General features: G+C 41.9%; 1 protein-coding gene across 5 annotated transcripts in view; it reads left to right on the top strand.

The window, feature by feature from the left end:
- The window catches only part of ripor3 (RIPOR family member 3), a 79,810-nt gene extending 63,384 nt beyond the window's left edge, over positions 1–16,426 (top strand). For 4 of the 5 annotated variants that reach the window (XM_014131628.2, XM_014131629.2, XM_014131633.2 and 1 more), the window contains 10 exons: positions 1,755–2,432; positions 2,798–2,946; positions 4,249–4,408; positions 4,753–4,882; positions 5,875–6,036; positions 8,688–8,846; positions 12,228–12,430; positions 15,031–15,114; positions 15,561–15,651; positions 15,991–16,426. In XM_014131628.2, the coding sequence (XP_013987103.1) occupies positions 1,755–2,432; positions 2,798–2,946; positions 4,249–4,408; positions 4,753–4,882; positions 5,875–6,036; positions 8,688–8,846; positions 12,228–12,430; positions 15,031–15,114; positions 15,561–15,651; positions 15,991–16,091 (1,917 nt within the window). In that variant the 3' untranslated portion in view covers positions 16,092–16,426. The remainder of the gene's footprint in view (positions 1–1,754; positions 2,433–2,797; positions 2,947–4,248; positions 4,409–4,752; positions 4,883–5,874; positions 6,037–8,687; positions 8,847–12,227; positions 12,431–15,030; positions 15,115–15,560; positions 15,652–15,990) is intronic. The other variant, XM_014131631.2, reaches the window with a different exon arrangement.
- Positions 16,427–16,775: the final 349 nt, after the last annotated feature.

Below are 16,775 nucleotides of genomic sequence, written 5' to 3'. Positions count from 1 at the left end.
AACACCGCCCCCTTTGGCCATTCTATCTTTTCTGAAAATGTTGTAGTTAGGGATGGAGATTTCAGAGTTTTTGGTGGTCTTCCTAAGCCAGGATTCAGACACGGCTAGGACATCCGTGTTGGCAGAGTGTGCTAAAGCAGTGAATAAAACAAACTTAGGGAGGAGCCTTCTAATGTTAACATGCATGAAACCAAGGCTATTACGGTTACAGAAGTCATCAAAAGAGAGCGCCTGGGGAATAGGAGTGGAGCTAGGCACTGCAGGGCCTGGATTCACCTCTACATCGCCAGAGGAACAGAGGAGGAGTAGGATAAGGGTACGGCTAAAAGCTATGAGAATTGGTCGTCTAGGACGTCCGGAACAGAGAGTAAAAGGAGCATTTTTCTGGGGGCGATAAAATAGCTTCAAGGTATAATGTACAGACAAAGGTATGGTAGGATGTGAATACAGTGGAGGTAAACCTAGGCATTGAGTGATGATGAGAGAGATATTGTCTCTAGAAACATCATTGAAACCAGGTGATGTCATCGCATGTGTGGGTGGTGATGCTGAAAAGGCTCTACAGTGAAATAAGCCAATAAACACTAACCAGAACAGCAATGGACAAGGCATAGGAGAGGCATGCTTAGCCGAGTGATCATAAGGGTCCAGTGAGTAGTGAGGTTGATTGGGGTCACGGCGATTCAGACAGCTAGCCGGGCCATGGGTAGCAAGCTGGCAGAAGATGGTCTGTTTTTAGCCACCTCGTGAGTTTCCGTCGGTAGATTAGTGGGGTTCCGTGTGGTAGAGGGGACCAATCCAATTGGCAAAATAGTTATAGTGGATTGTCCGAAAGACCTATTCAGATTGCAGCCGATAAGACAGCTAACGATTAGCGGGCCGCAGATGGGCGTTCAGGTTACGTCGCGACGGAGGGGCCAGTTGGATAACTCCCTCGGGCAGATAACGTCGGTAGTCCAGTCGTGAAAGCCCGGTGGGGCTCCGCATCGGCAGTAAAACGGGTCCGAATTGGTGATTGTAGCCCAGGAGTGGCTGATGGAACTCTTCAGCTGGCTAGCTCCGGAATAATTGATGTTTGCTCCGGGACCGACGTTAGCCAATAGTCACTTGGATAGCAGCTAGCTAGCTGCAATATCCAGGTGTAAATGTCCAGAGCTTGCGGTAGAAATCCGGGGATATGGAGAGAAAATAGGTGAACTGGTGAACTGGCTAACTTCTGGCTAGCTTCTGTTGTGGATTTCAGATTTGAGGTGAATAATACGTTTTTTTTAAAACAATTGGTGAGGCGGATTGCAGGAGAGTGTTATGAAGTTGAGTTTTTAGGGAAAAATATATATAAAAAGATATGCGAAGAAAATATGTAAATATATATATACACGGGACACGACAAGACGAGGACAAAGGACGTCTGACTGCTATGCCATCTTGGATGGAAGAATATAGAATAATTGACAAATGTCACAAAGGAAGCATCGTAACCTGTCATTTCACAAAAGCCGCAGCTCTGGCAAAGCTAGAAAAACAACTGCTTCTAGGTTTCAGAGTGGGTGACGTCATCGATTGAAAGTTACTAGCGTGCACCACTAACAACCTAGCCGTTTCACATTGGCTACACATATAGGGGACTGCTTTCTGGTGCTATTTTCCATAGAGATCCTAATAATTATATGGGTTTTTCCAAGAACTACCCTTCAAATAGATCTCTAAAGAACCATTTTGAAACATGGCTTATATATCTGTGGTCTTCTATCTAGTCCATGGTACGACAGCTCCAGCACGACCCAGAGGGCTCCTTCTCCCTGGTGTCACGGGAGTCTCGAGGGGTGTCTCTACTCAGCTTCCTTGCTGACACCTCCCAGGCCCTCAACCCCACCCCCACAAACAGCCAAGGGGGCAGCCAGACCCAAATCAGCCTGACAGAGGACCTAGTCTCAGAGAGCAGCCCACGAGAAGAGAGGACATCGAGGGGACTTCCAGGGACTTCTGAGACAGGGGACGAGTGGCCCCCGACCGACCCGGACACGGGCTTCTCCTCTCCCTCAACACCCGGGGAGACGAAGCGGGGGCCCCTGCTAGCCCAGCAGCAGTGGTACAGCACTCCAGACATCCTCAGGCAGAATGGAGGAGGCCCCAGCCCCAGTTCTAGCCCAAGTCCTGGTAGAGAGACAGACACTGAGACTGTTCCAATAAGGAGCAGCAAAGGGGAGCCAGGTGTGGAGGTGGAGGTGAGGCTGGGGTACGAGGACATTGAGGAGCAGGAGAAGGAGGCTCTAGCCAGGCCGGTGGTGACCAGCAACCAGCACAAGGCTCAGGCTCTGAGGATCAGTGCTCTGTTAGGGGAGCTGGAGTCGGCTCTACAGGGCCAGGAGTGCAAAGAGAGAGAGCTGAGGACACTAGACAACCAGATCCTGCACCTCAACACCATCTTAAAAGTGAGTGCTTAGAGAATGCATTGACACATGCTGTAACCTTTTGAACCCCTTTAACCCTTGGAACCCGTTTCCCCCAACTTTCACTCTCCTAACAGATATTGTTTATGATATTCTAATCCCTGTGAAAAAGCACTTACAATAGAATGTATGGACAGAATGTTGAAGCCATTTACTGTAACACACTATCCCCTCCTAAAACAAAGTGCTGAATGAATTTAAATTGGAAATAATCTGAGTTCACAGCAACTGAAAGAGTTGTTTAATAGCGGAAGGTGTGTGTGTTTGTGTCTGTGTTCATGCAATCATGCATGTGTATGTGCTCATGCGTGCCTGTGTGTCTGCACATGTATGTGTTACCCTCTCAGAATAACCTTTCCTTGCTGAAGAGCTCCTCTGCCAAAACACTGGCTGTGGAAGAGAAGGAGGTGCTGGAGAGTTTTGACTTCCTCTCCACAGACTTCAATGCTGATGAAGACATCTCCTGTATGGGCAGTGTGCGCCTCAAAGACACAGGGTGGGTTGTGAAGAGTCTTCATGAACATACTCCCATTCAGCCATAGACGAGACTGTAGACAGTGATGTAGTTGAGGGTATATGCAGGTATACGCCGTATAGCCTAACCCCTCTGAATCATAGAGGTGCGGGGGGCTGCCTTAATTGACATCCATGTCTTCGGCACCCAGGGAACAGTGGGTTAATTGCCTTGCTCAGGGGCAGAGCAACAGATTTTTACCTTGTCAGCTCAGGATTGGATCCAGCAACCTTCTGGTTACTGGCCCAACGCTCTAACCACTAGGCTACCTGCTGCCCCGAAGAGGGGAGATCTAAGGATGTAACAAATATCATGGGTTGTTAATATTACTATAATGCCTTGGGCTGCTAGACAATGATAGAGGGAAAGGCTTTCCCAGAAACCTTCTCAATTAAATGTTTACTATCTACAAAGTAACCTATGCCTACCTGGCAGAATGATATCATGGTTATTTGCATAAACCCAGTGGCCATTTGTTTCGCAAACTCCATCTCATGTGCTACAGAAACACTGCTAACCAAATAACCGTGCTAGGTGCCTGTGCACTTGAATGAAAGGGTAACTACACACATTTTTTTAAATAATCTTAGATTGTTCCCAGACCTCAAAAGTGGTCTACTGGTTTGGTTTAAGCATTGTTATGCATTTTGTTGTTTTTTTATTTAAAAAAAGTGTGAGTATTAGAACAAAAACCTGAAAAAAAAGGGAAAATTCTGAAACCTGTGAATTCTGCCTCAGTTGAAAGCCTCATTTATCTTTGTCAATAGTAGGCCTGCTATTAGTCTACTTTTACAGTACATATTGGGTTGGTCTGACTGTGAACGGCCAATATAGGTTATTCACACAGGGCGCCTTTCCTTAGCTGGGCAGGATATTTGGTACATTTTTGGCAAATTAGAATATACCTACTTCTCTAGGCACCACTACAGCACTGACTGTAGATAAGACTAGCAGAGTAGCTACATGGATAAAGCTCCAACCCGCCCCCTTGTGGATGGGTAGCGCTATTGCATATGGGATAGACCTAAACAAATATTGGAAATATATCATGACAGAGAGTAGCATAAATCCACAATCCCCATTTCAATCATACACATTTGTGAAATGTGATTTTAATACTATCACATTATAATAACATGGATTAATGTGTAGTCTGTGGATCACCCAACCTGAGATAATTAAGTACAGTAGGCCCACACTGTAGTATTTGAACCTACTGTAGCCCCTACTGTATTTCACTATGTCTCTTTCATCCAATATTTTCATGTCTCTTTCATCCAATAGAATCAGCTCATTCCAAGAAAGCACGCTGAGGAGCCTGGGGCTTTTCTATCAGGAAAGCCAATCACGAGACAAGCTAGATGTTGCCACGCTAACCACTGGGAACTATAGTCTGGACCATGCTCTGGAAACACACCTGGGCATCTGCACTCTACTGCTGGAGGTATGGGGCCTGTCCAATACTGTCAAACACAAGATGGCCATTTTGGTTGTTAATAGTCTGTGTTTAGTAGTCTGTATTTGTCCTTTCTCCTTAAGTGTGAGATCATGTACTTTTCACCGCAAATGTACAAGCATTGGATTGGTGTAAGCATGGTCCAGCAGTCATTTCCTTTTAAATCCAATGGGTAAGTGAACAAGTGCACTCTTCAGGGGAAAGGACAGAGAATTGGGACACAGAGAATAGTTTTAATTTAAAAACAAAGTAAATAGTAATAGAAGTAGTTATAACTGTGTAACTATGCAGCCTAAAATTGAAAGTGTGTAACCAGTGGCCCTAATTTACAGGCAATGAGGAGTTCAGAGTCAGCGGTAGTTCACAGGGACATTTTGGAAGAGATGTCACTCCAAGCAGAGGTACTTGAAAAAGTGAGCAGGTTGATGCTGGAGACGGCAGACATGCTCTCTGTCAATGACAGTAAGTAGCCATCTTTTCTCTCTTAAATGCTTTGTTTTAGAGACTGGTTCAACTATAAAAAAATGTTTGGGGAAAATGACAAAAATAGCTTTCTTTGTGTCAGAGTTTGGGTTAGTAGCCAACAGAGCTGCTTCTGGACCATACATATGGCGAGGGTTCGAAAGCCTTGGCAGTACCTTCAGTACAGGGGTGGCAGGTAGCCTAGTGGTTAGAGTGTTGGGCCAGTAACCAAAAAGTTACTGGATCGAATCCCCGAGCTGACAAGGTAAAAATCTGTCGTTCTGCCCCTGAACAAGGCAGTTAACCCACTGTTCGCCGGTAGGCCGTCATTGTAAATAAGAATTTGTCTATCCCCTTCTTTCTTAATACACAACTTTTTAACGTTGATTTTCTTTTGTTTTTTATCCTCTTATGTTTGTTGTGTAGTAAATATTTCAGTTTTTATTTTCATTGTTTTTATTATTGTTTTCCTGTGTCTGAAATGTGCTGTATAAATAAAGCTTGATTTGATTTGATTTCTGTCTCTCTGTCTCCTGTCCCACTGTAATTGTTTTAAATAAAATGTATGACAGGGAAGAGAAGCTTCATTTCCCTTTAAAAAAGAAGCTTTGCATATGACTAATTAACTTATTATCCTAGATACTGGATATAAATTGTCATGGTTGCATAGACAGAATTACACAACTCTGTCAATAGTGGTCAGTGTGAGGCCTCTGATCTGATTTAACATATCAATAAATGTACAGGTGTACACTCTAAATTTGATGACTCTGTTGTCGCAGACAGGAAATGCAAACTTGTAGTGTATGCAAGATTTAAAAAGACTTCTAAAGTTTGATTTGCCCACCCCAAAAAATAGACCAACCCCTAAAAAATGTGTTTTAAATTATTATCCATATAATAATTCACATTTCCTGTTGCTGCAGGATTATTTTCTTGCTGGTCAAATTAACTTAGTACATCTGTATAACTCATCCTCTGATCTTCCCTAGTTCTCCCAAAGGCCCAGAGACAGAGGGAGTTGCTGGTGTTTTGGGAGGAGTGTACAAGCACTAATTCGCCCCTCTGCTGCCCCACTGACACATTTGTCCAGACCCTGAGGAAACGCTACATCCACAAGGTCAAAGCCAAGCAGCCCGGCCAACCAGACGCAGGTCAGCACCGTAGCACAACAGCTAACTCAATGGAAACAATAAGAGGGTATGGGTTCAGTATAGGCCCTCTGTTCTTGAGGTTTTCTGGCCTGGTTGCTAGTCTTTTACTACTTTGGCCACCTAATTGTTGTCTTGGCAGGTCAAGGCGTATATAGTGTCATTGAATGCAGAAGCAGGTACTCAGGTTAAAAGTGATATGTTCCAGTATTAGTCACAATATCAAATCTGTTGACTGACGCAAACTGTCCCAAATGGCAGCTGTCATCCTTTCCCTCCAACTGCTCCTTTCGGTTTCGTTAAAACAGCTATGCCTAAGGTAGATAGAGGGGTTGTTCCATGAAAAGAATGCCAACAGAGCCTGTCAAATTAATGTGTTGTGTTAGAGGTTTCATGGTGCTTGTATCTAAACCAAAGCAAATCATTTTTAAATTGTATACATATCAGTTGGGGTTTCTATAAGCTTCAATATTAGGTCATAAACCTAGCATGAATGTGCATCCTTGTAGCTGTGTGGACTAATACAGTGAGGGAAAAAAGTATTTGATCCCCTGCTGATTTTGTACGTTTGCCCACTGACAAATAAATGATCAGTCTATAATTTTAATGGTAGATTTATTTGAACAATGAGAGACAGAATAACAACAAAAAAATCCAGAAAAACGCATGTCAAAAATGTTCTAAATTGATTTGCATTTTAATGAGGGAAATAAGTATTTGACCCCTCTGCAAAACATGACTTAGTACTTGGTGGCAAAACCCTTGTTGGCAATCACAGAGGTCAGACATTTCTTGTAGTTGGCCACCAGGTTTGCACACATCTCAGGAGGGATTTTGTCCCACTCCTCTTTGCAGATCTTCTCCAAGTCAATAAGGTTTCGAGGCTGACGTTTGGCAACTCGAACCTTCAGCTCCCTCCACAGATTTTCTATGGGATTAAGGTCTGGAGACTGGCTAGGCCACTCCAGGACCTTAATGTGCTTCTTTTTGAGCCACTCCTTTGTTGACTTGGCCGTGTGTTTTGGGTCATTGTCATGCTGGAATACCCATCCACGACCCATTTTCAATGCCCTGGCTGAGGGAAGGAGGTTCTCACCCAAGATTTGACGGTACATGGCCCCGTCCATCGTCCCTTTGATGCAGTGAAGTTGTCCTGTCCCCTTAGCAGAAAAACACCCCCAAAGCATAATGTTTCCACCTCCATGTTTGACAGTGGGGATGGTGTTCTTGGGGTCATATGCAGCATTACTCCTCCTCCAAACACGGTGAGTTGAGTTGACGCCAAAGAGCTCCATTTTGGTCTCATCTGACCACAACACTTTCACCCAGTTGTCCTCTGAATCATTCAGATGTTCATTGGCCAACTTCAGACGGGCATGTATATGTGCTTTCTTGAGCAGGGGGACCTTGCGGGCGCTGCAGGAGTTCAGTCCTTCACGGCGTAGTGTGTTACCAATTGTTTTCTTGGTGACTATGGTCCCAGCTGCCTTAAGATCATTGCCAAGATCCTCATGTGTAGTTCTGGGCTGATTGCTCACCGTTCTCATGATCATTAACTCCACGAGGTGAGATCTTGCCTGGAGCCCCAGGCCGAGGGAGATTGACAGTTCTTTTGTGTTTCTTCCATTTGCGAATAATTGCACCAACTGTTGTCACCTTCTCACCAAGCTGCTTGGCGATGGTCTTGTAGCCCATTCCAGCCTTTTGTAGGTCTACAATCTTGTCCCTGAAATCCTTGGAGAGCTCTTTGGTCTTGGCCATGGTGGAGAGTTTGGAATCTGATTGATTGCTTCTGTGGACAGGTGTCTTTTATGCAGGTAACAAGCTGCGGTTAGGAGCACTCCCTTTAAGAGTGTGCTCCTAATCTCAGCTCGTTACCTGTATAAAAGACACCTGGGAGCCAGAAATATTTCTGATTGAGAGGGGGTCAAATACTTATTTCCCTCATTAAAATGCAAATCAATTTATAACATTTTTGACATGTGTTTTTCTGGATTATTTTGTTGTTATTCTGTCTCTCACTGTTCAAATAAACCTACCATTAAAATTATAGACTGATCATTTCTTTGTCAGTGGGCAAATCTACAAAATCAGCAGGGGATCAAATACTTTTTTCCCTCACTGTATAGTCAAAATTGGGTAAGTTGAGCCAATGGCAAGTTGAGCAAATTGAAGCAAGGCATTATCACTGGGATATGAGGTAACAACAGGGCCTGGCCTATGTTAAACGTGTAAAAAAAAGTACAAAGTGTTTGTTACGGTAGGTGTTAAGCCTGTGTTAAAAGATGCTTATAACGTTATTAAAAGACAAACAGCGATTGTGATTGTGTTGAATTGTGTTTTGGAACTAAAGATAGGCATTGTTTTTAAAAAAGTAGTTGTAATATTTCCTTCAGTACAGAAATTTGATCGGCAGTTTAACCACTTTTTTATAGACAAGCTATGTTTTCAAAACTGTAATGTTTACATGAATTCAGATTTTTTTATTAAGTTCAACATAATTCTCTTTATGACAGAATGTTAAAATGAGGTGAAATCAATTTTTTTTTTTTTACCAAGTTACTCTTCCCAAAAGGCCCCAAATTGGTGGAATGACCCATAGGCTAGCTGGTATTTGACTGTAGTGGGTCACTGATACATTGTGTCGTCTGCAGTGTTTGCGCAGCTGTTGCAGCAGATTCAAGCTAGCTGTCGGATGGTGCCTATGGCCCGCTACAGTCCGCAGAGGGTCACAGTTTTCCAGCTCTCCACCTACCTGAGGCGCTGGAGCTTCACAGACCTGGGAGAACACATCTCCCGCCTCTCCAGAGAAGGTATCCTGTCAGAGACTCTTTCACACTATCGTGCTGACCTGACCTGAACCAAACTGTGCTGGCTTGGTTTTCATGGCAAGAGGATAATTTACATGCCATCCAAACAAAGCTCCAGTGCTGTACAAAAAAGTATCAAAGATAAAAAGAAAAAGAAGGCACATAGACACAACCGGCGACAACCTTCAACATTGAAGTGTTGCTGTATGACCTCATTCAGTTCCTTGCATTTGAGAAACGTTAGCCACAGTATGTTAATCTTAGGACCATAATGGAAGATTTACGGATTAACAGAACAGTCTTGAGTAGATCTTGAGGGTCGTGAGTATCATACATTTATTTATGCATATTTTAAAGCCCCCAAATCCTATCCATAGGAAACAATGGGGTTTTGTACAGGAAGCAGAGGTACAGGAAGCAAAGGCAAAGACAATGTAGTAGACCACAGCAAAATAGATTCTCATAGAAACAGTTGAAGTCGGAAGTTTACATACACCTTAGCCAAATACATTTAAACTCAGTTTTTCACAATTCCTGACATTTAATCCTAGTAAAAATTCCCTGTCTTAGGTAGGTTAGGATCACCACTTTATTTTAAGAATGTGAAATGTCAGAATAATAGTAGAGAGAATTACTTATTTCAACTTTTATTTATTTCATCACATTCCCAGTGGGTCAGAAGTTTACATACACTCAATTAGTATTTGGTAGCATTGCCTTTAAATTGTTTAACTTGGGTCAAACATGTCGGGTAGCCTTCCACAAGCTTCCCACAATAAGTTGGGTGAATTTTTGCCCATTCCTCCTGACAGTGCTGGTGTAACTGGCCACTCCAATACCTTGACTTTGTTGTCCTTAAGCCATTTTGCCACAACTTTGGAAGTATGCTTGGGGTCATTGTTCATTTGGAAGAACCATTTGCGACCAAGCTTTAACTTCCTGACTGATGTCTTGAGATGTTGCTTCAATATATCCACATAATTTTCCCTCCTCATGATGCCATCTATTTTGTGAAGTGCACCAGTCCCTCCTGCAGCAAAGCACCCCCACAACATGATGCTGCCACCCCCGTGCTTCACGGTTGGGATGGTGTTCTTCGGCTTGCAAGCTACTCCCTTTTTCCTCCAAACATAATGATGGTCATTATGGCCAAGCAGTTCTATTTTTGTTTCATCAGACTAGAGGACATTTCTCCATCTTTGTCCCCATGTGCAGTTGCAAACCGTAGTCTCACTTTTTTATGGCGGTTTTGGAGCAGTGGCTTCTTCCTTGCTGAGCGGCCTTTCAGGTTATGTCGATATAGGACTCATTTAACTGTGGATATAGAACTTTTGTACCTGTTTCCTCCAGCATCTTCACAAGGTCCTTTGCTGTTGTTCTGGGAATGATTTGCACTTTTCGCACCAAAGTACGTTCATCTCTAGGAGACAGAAAAGGTCTCCTTCCTGAGCGGTATGATGGCTACGTGGTCCCATGGTGTTTATACTTGGGTACTATTGTTAGTACAGATGAATGTGGTACCTTCAGGTGTTTGGAAATTGCTCCCAAGGATGAACCAGACTTGTGGTCTACAATTTCTTTTCAGAGGTCTTGGCTGATTTATTTTGATTTTCCCATGATGTCAAGCAAAGAGGCACTGAGTTTGAAAGGTAGGCCTTGAAATACATCCACAGGTACACCTCCAATTGACTCAAATGAAGTCAATTAGCCTATCAGAAGCTTCTAAAGCCATTACATAATTTTCTGGAATTTTCCAAGCTGTTTAAAGCACAGTCAACTTAGTGTATGTAAACTTCTGACCCACTGGAATTGTGATACAGGGAATTACATGTGAAATAATCTGTCAGTAAACAATTGTTGGAAAAATGACTTGTGTTATGCACAAAGTAGATGTCCTAACTGACTTGCCAAAACTATAGTTCGTTACCAAGAAATTTGTGGAGTGGTTGAAAAATGAGTTTTAATGACTCCAACCTAAGTATATGTAAACTTCCGACTTCAACTGTATTTTAGATCCAGGAGAACGTGAGAGTCCCAAAAACATTCCCAAGACATACTATACTGTACATCTGGATGGAATCTGTCGACACTATTCCTATTCCATGTACACCAGAACTAAATTAAGTCATAAACTGGAGCATGTGGGTGCTCTAGGACATGAAAAGACCCATAGTGTGAAACAAAGGACAGGTTTTGTTAGTAGACCCTACAGCTGTGTCTTCAGAAGGCCCAGGGGACCACCCACACCACACACTGAAAGATCCATACTACTGTAAATCTGCATGTGCAGAACGTGATGAGTTACCCGGTGAAGAATGCTGCAGAAAAGCTTAGATAATTGGGCATCTATGGTCTAGCCAGACCTGGGATCAAATACTTTTTGAAATGCATTATATGTGCTTGGTTTAGTGTGCCTGTTGTGGAACCAACAGAAAAGTCCCAAAAGTGCAAAACCATCCACCTGGCACTTCAGGCATGCTCAAGAAAGTGTTCAAAGTATTTCAAATAGTATTTGAACCCAGGTCTAGTCTGAGCTGCCACAGCAGCAGTTGGGAAGCAGCCTAGAGTACTGTATTGGATGGAAGCCATGCATAATTTGTTTTATTATTGTACAATAGGCTATGCATTTTGACTGACAGTGGATGGTTCAGTCTTGTGGTTTTTATTGATAAGCCCTTTTGGGTTTCTGCTCAACATCTCTTCAACATGTGTGTCCTTTATCTCTCTATCTATTTCCTTTCCAACTGTTGTTGTACAAATATTTAACCTGTCTATACCTTCCTTACTGTTTCTGCATTCAACAATACCTACCGAGTTGTTCGGCAAATTAATGACAAGTTGTCTTTAAGCAGATAAAAGCAAACTGGCACCCAGACTTTTAATTATACACTGAGTGTACAAAACATTAGGAACATCTTCCTAATATTGTATTGCACCCCCTTTTGCCCTCAGAAAAGCCGAAATTCGTCAGAGCATGGACTCTACAAGGTGTTGAAAGCGTTCCACAGGGATGCTGGCCCATGTTAACTCCAATGCTTCCTACAGTTGTGTCAAGTTGGCTGGATGTCCTTTGGGTGGTGGGCCATTATTGATACATACAGGAAACTGTTGTGTGAAAAACCCAGCAGTTGCAGTTCTTGACACTCAATTTTCTTGGCCATTTAAGTCTCAAGGCTTAAAAATTATTATTTAACCTGTCTCCTCCCCTTCATCTACATTGATTGAAGTGGATTTAACAAGTGACATAGGTAAGGGATTATAGCCTTCACCTGGATTCACCTGGCCAGTCTATGTCATGGAAAGAGCAGGTGTTCCTAATGTTTTATACACTCAGTGTATAGAAAGGTGAAAATAACTTACAATCTGTTGGTGTGTGTGTGTCAGTGTACCTGGTGTCTGCTCTGGAGAGTCCTAAGAGGAGAAAGGCCTTGAAGAAGCTGAAAGGGAGGCGCATCGTCGAACTGCTGCCCCTGGGCTATACCCTCCAGCGCCTAGCCAGCCTCCAGACAGATGCCAACCACAAGGTGTCCCAGGCTGCCAGCAACTGTCTCTGCAGAGCCGTGGGCTACAAGGCCTTCAGGACAAAGGTACGGACGAGGCCAATAGTTTTAATAGATCGGTGTAACTTTTAAGTCATTACCTGCTTGGTAACACTTTACATGACACCCAGCATCATAAAACGTTATGACACGGTTATAACACTGTCATGACACATATATTTAGACCTGTTGTGACATATTGCGTTATTTTAAGGCTGGTTATAACACCTACATAAGTGTGTGAAAACCTACAAAACCTATACTATGGTAGTTATTTCAAGGCTGGTTATGACACCTACATAAGAGTGTCAAAACCCACAAAACCTACCACACAAGGCAAAACATTCCATTACACCATAGCCTACGTGTCAACAGTATGTTTATTTTAGATTTTTTTAAACATTTTATTGACCATATTAAATTATCTTTGTAATTGCGCACACATTGATGTCAGACATGCACCTACCCCAATGCGTTGTTGCTGATGACTGGGATGAATGCAGGAGCATATTTTAGGAGTAGGATGAGTATTTGTTCTTTCGACTGATATAATGGCATGTATGTGAAAGGCATATCTGGCTTATATGATTATGATGGCCATAATGCTTCTTGTCATTGTCAAAAGTGTATTTTCTTAGTCCAAGTAAAGTGACACAGGATGGTCATAATGCCTCATGACAGTGTCATAAAGTGTATTTTCTACAAGTTATTTCAAATATAATGAAAAAAACATAACTGTAAATAATTCATTACAACAACAAAGGATTTAAGAAACAAACTTTCAAATGGAAGGAAACTTCTTGGCAGGGAAAAACATAAGTTGAATAAATGTGGGTTTTGACACTCTTATGTCCATGTCATTACCAGCCAAAACATAAAGCAATATATGTCACAACAGTTGTAAATATATGGGTCATGACAGTGTTATGACCAATTATGACAGGTTCTGACAAATTATATCAGCTGTTATGACAAATGATGACAGGATTATGACCGTGTTGTGGCACTGGGTGTCAAGTACAAGTTACAAAAAGCTTATAAATGTTTATAAATCCTTCTTTGTTTAAAATCTCTGAAATGTAACTGCATATAATCTAAAATGTAATCGGCATAATCCCCGAAAGTAATCATTTATCATGAGAGGACCATAAACAATAACTAGTAATGGGCTCCTGATTGGCACTGCGGTCTAAGGCACTGCATCTCAGTGCAAGAGGCGTCACTACCATCCCTGGTTTGAATCCAGGCTGTATCACATCCGGCCGTGATTGGGAGTCCCATAGGGAGGTGCACAATTGGCCCAGCGTTGGCCAGGGTAGGCCGTCATTGTAACAAGAATTTGTTCTTAACTGACTTGCCTAGTTAAATAAAGGTTCAATTTAAAAAATGTCAAATTAAAATATTCCAAGAAAGGTTCAATTGTCACCTTTCTGGTAAAAAAATAGTTATAAATTGCTGAGGTGTAGTCACTTTTGAGGACACAGCTGCAAGTACACAGAACAAATATCATGAAAATATGAAACTATACAACAAAAGTGTATGAATAACACTGAAATAACTTATATGCTTTCTAAATGTAGTATAATCAAATTATAAAACCACTAACTATAAGATTTCACCTTCCTTATAACTGTAAAATACATATTTGTATGTTTAGTGTTAGAGAAAATGTGCATATTTTCTTTTGAATAAAATGTCTGCTCCCACCGCTATGAACATCACACAGAGCTCTAGCTTCCTCCCTTCTAGATTGGCTTCCTGAACTCATAAGGAACTAGCCTTTCATCTCATATTAATCTTGTCCATCTATGACAAAGTGTTTTTTGTTTAGAATCTATTAATCATTTTAGATGAATAGCTATAAATCGATCTCTGAAAGTGCTATAGTGATGAAACCACTCTCTCCTGCTGCGCTACGATGTAAGGATTGCAGGCTTTGTCAGTGGCCGTAATTTAGGGTTCAGCCAGGAGTTGATGGACAGTCGGATGAGCGAATGAAACGGTAGGAGGGACATCCCAGCTTCAAGTGGTTTCAAATTTCAAATCTTACGTCACACAGGCGGACAAAATATACTACTGTGTCCATGGGAACCAGGATCGATGTATAAGCAAAAATGTCGGTTGGAACCGGTACCAGAACCAGAACCACACAGGTCTCCTGAACAGGGGACTTTACATCTAATAGGATTTATTAAATGTTATAAATGCTAATGAATTGTAATGCTTATGAATGTTTTATAAATAATGAAATACTAATTTCTTTACATTTATAAATTGTGTAATTATTCTCAAAGAGTCCTGGGATCCATAAGAAACAAATCCATTACCGAAGGACAGCACAACCATCTCATCCTAATATTTAGTCTTTACCGTATCCCTCGGTTGGGATGGTATTTATTACAATTGATTAAACTGAGACTCAGTGATATGAGCAGCAGTGCATATAATTGTCATATTATGCTTTATTAGTGAAGTACTTCGAGGACTGGTTTTGCAGACACAGATTAAGCCTTGTCCAGGAGTAAAAAGCATTCCAAATGGAGATTCTCCATTGAAAGAGTTTTTTAGTCGAGGACTAGGTTTAATCTGAGTCTGGGAAACTGGAACATAAAGTTGTTTATGTCCTTATAATTGTATTATCCTCCTAGGCTATCGTCTACTACACGGAAACCCTGAGGGACAGCAATGTCCAGCTCCAGCAGGCTGCCTGTCTGGCCCTCAAGTGTCTCAAAGTGAGTCCTCTTGGTGTGTGATGTCTTTGTGCCGAAGCCACAGGGCTTCATAAGGAGACAAACACAAATCCCAGAATACACAGATGATCTCTCCTCTGTCTGCCCACATGTTGCCATTCGCCACTCTGCGTCAACACACTCCATCTTATCCTGGACACGAATGCTGTAGTTTACCAGCCCGTTGGCTGCCAATGCTATAATCCTGTTTGTTTTGGCCTGGCAGTTCTCTCTACCACCCTATTTCATTGGGATTTTTTGGTGGCATATTTGAGGGAGCCACTCAAGTGGTAGACGTTTGGCCCTGCTTGAAAATAAAGACACCAAGCCAGTGTAAAGCGAAGGGTGTTTGTTCTTGAGATGTGTTGTGGTTATGTTTTGAAGAGATGGCACACTAGTGGTTTGGTTTATATAACACGCTTTGAACTTTGAACTCCTGTGTTTGGCAGGCGACTGAGAGCGTGGAGCAGGTGGCTGAGTTGTGGCGGTCGGCTGACGAGGACCTACGCAGCACTGCTAGAGAGACTGTGCTATCATTTGGTAATCAGTCAGTCACATGGTGTTTTCATTAACCTGTTAATTTGCATGCAATTACTTGATTACATAAATCATTTTAACTGTCCTGTGTTCATTTGGGCTAGATTTCTACCTAAGATGCATCATTTTCTGAATTCCAATATTGTGTTATTGAGTGAATGATAAGAAACATGGGCCTATATCACAAATCCTCTAAGTAAGAGTACTAATCTAGGTCCCCACAGTTATCCATTATGATTTAAAAGACAAAACTGATCTTAGGTCAACAATCCTACTGTGAGACGCTTTACAAATGTGAGCCTTGAGTTTTCGTAAAGCTGATGCATTTTTTTCTTCTTTTAGGTAAAAAGGGTCACCTTGCATTCCAGCGAATGGACAAGATTTATTGTGAGTTGCAAGACGAAGCATATCAGAACTTGGATACTGAAATCACAATCCTTTAAAGTTGAGAGAAAAGTCATGAATATACCCCCTCTCCCGGTTGGGCTGCCAAACTGCAGTGACTGGATCTGAGCCAGAGGATAACTTAGAATAGGCCAACAGCAAAACATAATGGGCCATAATCCCTGTACATACTCAAATTGTACAGATGATGTACAAAGCAGTTGTCCTGACCTTAGTGTATGGGGCCTTAAACAGTCGCCCTGCTTCATGTACAGGCAAAACCTGTATCATCATTATGTGCTCTGTATGATATAAAACACAAGATATTTATTCTATATTTTAGCAGTATCAATATGAAATGTACACAATACAAATAAAAGTGGATACATGCAGATATTTGCTTCGAACCAAGCATTTTTTGTGTTTATAAATGTTTCTGGAGTGTGACCAAAGTTTAAACCGGCAGGAGCATGTTTGGAAGCATTAATTGGACAGGTAACTCTACAAATAACTCCTTGCCAAGACAAGACCAGCAAAGATGTATTGACAAATTAGCTGGAAAATCTCCCTTTGTACAAAATACTCACTTCCTGTGCATTACAGTGAAAAGCTCCATCTTTGTTTATTTACATCTATGTAGAAATTACATTGGATGTAATTTCTAAATACACCTCACTGACAGGTGTATAAAGGTATTAAAAAGCACAATACTCTAATTACAAGCCAAAAAAGATTAGAACAGA

Source organism: Salmo salar, chromosome ssa12 (genome assembly GCF_905237065.1).
Source record: "Salmo salar chromosome ssa12, Ssal_v3.1, whole genome shotgun sequence".
NCBI lineage: Eukaryota > Metazoa > Chordata > Actinopteri > Salmoniformes > Salmonidae > Salmo > Salmo salar.
The sequence above is the reverse complement of the archived record's forward strand: the minus strand, read 5'-3'. Positions and strand labels throughout refer to the sequence as shown.